Consider the following 6,000-nt stretch of genomic DNA (forward strand, 5'->3'; position numbering starts at 1 on the left):
AAGAAGTGGGATCTTTAAGAGATGATTAGGCCATCAGGGTTCCACCCTCTTGGGTGGGATAAGTGCCGTTATAAACGGGTGAGTTTGGTCCCCTCATCTCTCTTGCCTTTCTGCCTTCCACCCTGGGAGGCCACAGCAAGACGGGCCTCATAAGGTGCCAGTGCCTTGATCTTAGACCTCCCAGCCTCCAGAACTGTGAGAAATAAATGTCTATTCTCTACAAATTACCCCAACTCAGGTATTCTGGTAGAGCAGCACAAAATGGACCCAAAGACAAAGACCCACAGAAGCACTTTATGGCCACGTATATTTCTGTGGGGCCTGGCTATCCAGGAAAGCTAAATGAGCATCAGAGATGGGTTTTTGCCTCCTTCTGCCACTGACCAGTTATGAGACTCATGGCAAGTGGTGTGACCTTGCTAGCGATCAACTTTCTCATCTGCAAACCTCGGCAACTGTAATAAATGAAGCTTTGCAGCCACTTCTAGCTCTGTAATTTTGTAGCTATAGTCCACTCAAGAATTCTTTTTTGAAGCTAGTTTTCTAAAGCCACTTAAGATATGATTTGGTGTATACCAATTCTGTTGAGTTAGAGCCTTCATAAATGTACTAATGAAAAAAAAACAGAAACACTTATAGCTATGATTCTGAACACTGCCACTTGAAACAATATTTTAAGTAGCATCAGCATATAAAAAGAAGCTTTAAATATCTATAGCAAATAAAATATCTAACTTTAGAAAAAGATAGACTTATAGTAGTTCAGATTTTAATTTCTATACACTATTTTAATGGCCAAATACCCATGTATAAGATTGACTTTATTTTAGTAGTAAAGGAAACCTACGATTTCCAGTTTATCATCAAGCTATCTGCACTCTATGAGAATCACACATTTAATTGTCTTTCCTCTCACTGGACTCTGAGATCTATGAGGGCATGGGCTAACAAAACATGTAGAGACTGATTTCTGAAACATTTGACTCTCAATCCCCTTGTAGCCTTCCCAGATTCCACCTACTCCTCCCCTTGACCAATACTGCAGGTTTTCTTATAAGAAAAGAATAAATGGGTCCAAATTTTTCCTAAATAATTTATTGGAATTATGTAAGTTGAGAATGTGCAGGAATGAAGGGTAAATAATCTCACTTACCTGAGCAAGCTTGCGTTTTTCTGAGTTTCCTCCCTTTTCATTGTGTAATTTGTAAACTGGTGTATATTGTACAGAGCTAGAACAGGTCCCATAATCTTCTTCATTTTCCTACACATGAAAAAATATACACGCAATTACTGTAAAATACTCCTTTTATTACTAAAGTTATTATATTAATAAACAAAGTATCTGATACACATACAAGTAGCAAAATAACACTTCAGCTTTCAGTATAAAGAATCTATATAGGAAGAAAATGCATTTATCTATAATCTAAATCAACAAATTTAATTTAATAAAGTTAATTATAATTTATATTAATATAAAGTAATAAATTTAATTTAACAAAAATTAATTTAAAAATCTCTGGCCGGACGCTGTGGCTCACGCCTGTAATCCCAGCTCTTAGGGAGGCAGAGGTGGGAGGATAGCTTGAGCCCAGGAGTTCGGGACCTGCCTGGGCAATATAGCGAGACCCCGTTCTCCACAAAAAGGAAAAAAAAAAAAAAGACAAAAATCTCTGATTACTTTAAATAATTTGAATAAAATTTATATAAAGATAATTTGCTAACACTATACTGAAAGTTTTAATAGTATGTATTCTCCAAAGATAAAAATTCAAAACATAACTGATAATGAAATCTGTGAAGATATATATTAAAATCAACATACATATATACATTTACATATCTGTAATATTCACCGCTTAAACACATACAAAATCTTTTGTAAATTAAGAACATTCTTCATTTTAAAGTAACTACTATTGGAATGAGACTATCAAAACAAATGATAGTATTCCTCGATTAGGTCTACACAAAGATATCTTTAAAAAATATTCTTAGCATAAAGCAAGAACTTCAGTTGTGGTATCAAGGCAATCAACCTTATGAAAGCATACATCTTGTTAAAGCATCTTTGAAGACTTCCATAGTTCTGTGATAAAATATGCTAACAGTAAAGAGATTATTCAGTGGATGCATACAGAAGGGCAGATAGTTGCCAGGGGGCTTGTTATAAAAAACACATTCTTGAATAAAGGGCTAGGCATATTTCAAAAGTCATTAAAAACATAAATTTCTAATTTGTAAAGTATAAACTTCAAACTAGTACAAGAATCTAGGTAAAACAGAAAAAAAGTGAATGTGACGTACCTTGTGTTTTAGCTTACTCTTCACTTCCTTTAGTCCCAGCTTTGCATGATTTTTTGCCTAGAAAATGACAATAAATGTGCCTAGCTCAGCATGGTTCTATTACCTTTTCAAGAACAAGTATACAAGATCACATTTAATGACAATTACTGACTATTCATATGATTTAGAAAAAGAACATATTATAATCTAACACTATTTTCAGGGATACACATACCACTTACTATATTATTACACTTACATCAGTTACTAAAACCATTAGTCTCTTCTTTGTATACAAGTATCATACAAAGGCTAACATTTAGCCTATTTTGCTTCCTAAACTCTCAAGAGCACAAAGGGAATAAACCAGATTACTAATGTTAAAACTGTAACAAACTGGAGGAACAGAGAAAGCACATCCCAGCAGCAAGTTACTTGGGCAGATGTTTGAACTTCAAGAAACTCTGGCAATTTTACAAAGCTTTATTAGGTGCTCCTATAGGCAGACAGAATTTTATTAGCAGAGCCATCTTAATGGAATGGTATTTCATACATAGTTTTTCTGGCAAAAATTAAAGATCATTTAACAATTTAAAGCTATCTTCATGTTTCACAGGGAATCTGGCCCCAGCATTTGAGTTTCTCACATCCTGCTGTGACTCCTGAGGGGTATAACTTAACTAAAGACAACTGGGGGCTTTCATAAAAGCCTTAGTCTTTGTTCCATTAGAAATTCCTACTCGTGAAAAAGAAGAGAAAAGGAATTCATATTTATTTTGTTTCCCAAATACATGACTGTGTGCTGGGTGCTTAGCATGCATTATCCTATGTAGTTATTACTACAGTTCCATAAGATTAGTACTACTATGATAACATTACAAAATAAGGAAAGTGACTCAGGGAGACTATAACCTAGTTTACTTAACTATCCTCTAAACCATTTGATTACACTGATCTTTTCAGATGCTCTTTAGTATACAGAGTTGAAGCTACTAGTGTCAGTGTCTTCCATGATTCTATAATTCCGTAGTACACTGGTTCATTTAAATAATTGTTGCTCTATGTCCTTCTCTGACTTCCTTCAGATTACATGGAAGATGGGATATAGGTTCTCTCTATCCTTTTCAATTTACCAATTTGAAGCTTAACAATATGCAAGTACTCTTCACAGAAATGCTCCAAGCAAATGGCTTTTGCTAATAATTTAAAATGCAGACCTAACAAGAAAGATGAGTTGAGAGCCTTTTAGCCAAATAAAATATGAATTCCACTTTGCTGTTATTTTTAAATTTATAAAAGTATGTATGGCAACTCTAGTTTTCTTTATGGCTCCTACAGCATAGAAAAACATGTATGAAAAGCATAGGGAAAATTTTTGACCATAAAGATAAGTATAAAAATGTTATAAGAACAGGACAGAATCATTATTTGCTTTGACAAACACATATACAGTATTTCTGTGGTATGTTCAAAGTGCAGAGCAAAGTGATAGGAACACAAAAATAAAAGTAGGGACAGTATCACTTACTGTACATTCATGCTGTGCTCTAACTCCAATGAGTATAAGGACTAGTCCATGATAGGCACTCAAATAATTTGTTGAATGAATGAGATAAAAACATGATTTCCAGTTTTGAAAAATTTACTGTCTACAGAAAACCAAGGTGAATAAATTATGTCATACCACACAACAGAAAGTGGAAGCTTTATTCATAGCAATTTGTTGTCAAAGAAGGAATTTCAGAGTATAGATTTCAGAAAATGAGCAGTCTGGAAAGATCAGTTTTAGATACAACTACAAAGGTCACAAAATGACTCACTTACCTGCCCCAAACCTCTTGATTCAAAGATGATATGATCACAAGATAAATAATAAAAGTGATTAGGGATATTCTAAAGACCTTATTCACTTGAAATTACTTTAGGGAATAATCCTCCAGAGTAGAATTCTTTTTTTTTTTTGAGACACAGTCTTGCTTTGTCACCCAGGCTGGAGTGCAGTGGCATGACCTTGGCTCACTGCAACTTCCACCTCCTAGGCTCCAGCAATTCTCCAGCCTCAGTTTTCCAAGTAGCTGGGACCACAGGTGCATGCCACCACATCTGGCTAATTTTTGTATTTTCAGTAGAGATAGAGTTGAACCATATTGGCCAGGATGGTCTTGAACTCCTGACCTCAAGTCATCCTCCTGCCTCAGCCTCCCAAAGTGCTGGGATTACAGGTGTGAGCCACCACACATGGCTCAAAGAGTAGAATTTCTAATTTGAAAACATTTTACTTCCTTGCAGAGAAGGGTTAAAATAAAATACTCCACTGATTAAAAGGATAAATTTTTAAATAATGAATAAAGTTTTGAACATGTTTGCTTCATTGCTGTGCTTTTGTGAAAAATACGAGTGAAATTAAGACAAGGCACATATTTGACAAAACAATACAACCTCCCTAAGCCTGAAAAAACCCTGAACTGCCTGCTCTAGGAGAAAATGAAGGGCTGTTGACTGTGAAACCATTTTTAGAATCTTAAATGAATGTGAGAAACAAGGATCAACATTACTTTGTTTTTCAAATGGTAGTTGTGTGCTATTTCATTTGTGAAAAAAACCTCTTCAAAAACTGCACTTAAATCAAACCACCAAAGAGGTTTCCTAGCAAAGCCACAGAACAACCAAACAAAAGGCAGAGGCTGAGGTTTACCTTGTCTTACTGTGGCTTTGTGGTTAGGTTTCAAATAATTATAATTTGGGAACTGTATTTTTTAAACTCTATAGATTAGCTTTCCTACTATAAAATTTAATATTTGAATGGAATTTTTAAACAGAAAAGGTAGCCACATTTATATCACAATTTTAAGCCAAGAAACAATGGATTTTCTAAACTTTTATTAAAATACACTATTTTATTATTAATTCAGTCACATCAATTAATTTACTGAGAAAAGCTTTTGAAGACAAATTCTTACAAAATCAAAACTATTGCCTTAAATATTTTTAGAAATATAAAATACACGACCTATTGAATTTTTAAAAATTTACTGATCACAACCTACTAGCTTCTCTTGAGACATTACTAGGCTAGTACTAAGAGAGAAACACACACAGACAAAACAAGTGTTGAAACAGAAGTCCTACAGATACAAAAATATGTATATAAACTTTTTTTGTGTAGGGTTGAGAAGAATTTTTTCAGGGAAATAATGCCTGAACTAAGTCCTATAAAATGAACTGGTGTTTACTAGGTGGATAAAGGCCAAGAAATTGACATTCCATTAATAGGAATGGCTTGAGCAAGAATTGAAGGGCAGAGGAGAATATCTTATATTTATGAAATGAGGAGTAAATAATTATCTTCAGAGATATGGAAGGTCCTGAGGAGTAGGGGGAAAAGGAACTAGACATGAAGGGTGGGTTTTGAAGGGTCTTAATTGTCATATTAAAGAGTTATTTTTTACTTTAACATATACTGTTAACTTTATTATTCTTGCTAATATTCCCATCATTATTTTCTATAAGCCTTAGTGCAGGGGTGTTCAATCTTTTGGCTTTCTTGGGCCACATCAGAGGAAGGAGAATTGTCTTGGGCCACAAATAAAATACACTAACACTAACAAAAGCTGATGAGCTAAAGAAAAAAGGAGAAAAGGAAGAAGAGGAAGAAGAAGAAGAGGAAGAAGAAGAAGAAGGAGGAGGAGAAGGAGGAGGAGAAGGAGAAGGAGA

The 6,000-nt window shown here is 34.4% G+C and overlaps 1 protein-coding gene across 3 annotated transcripts in view; it reads right to left on the bottom strand.

Moving 5' to 3' along the window:
- Positions 1-6,000, bottom strand: part of DENND1B (DENN domain containing 1B) — a 276,363-nt gene that overhangs the window by 33,791 nt on the left and 236,572 nt on the right. For all 3 annotated transcript variants that reach the window (XM_017506062.2, XM_017506061.2, XM_017506058.2), the window contains 2 exons: positions 2,308-2,364; positions 1,154-1,261 (listed from right to left, as the gene is read on the bottom strand). In XM_017506062.2, the coding sequence (XP_017361551.1) occupies positions 1,154-1,261; positions 2,308-2,364 (165 nt within the window). The remainder of the gene's footprint in view (positions 1-1,153; positions 1,262-2,307; positions 2,365-6,000) is intronic.

This window comes from Cebus imitator, unplaced genomic scaffold (assembly GCF_001604975.1).
Source record: "Cebus imitator isolate Cc_AM_T3 unplaced genomic scaffold, Cebus_imitator-1.0 Scaffold347, whole genome shotgun sequence".
NCBI lineage: Eukaryota > Metazoa > Chordata > Mammalia > Primates > Cebidae > Cebus > Cebus imitator.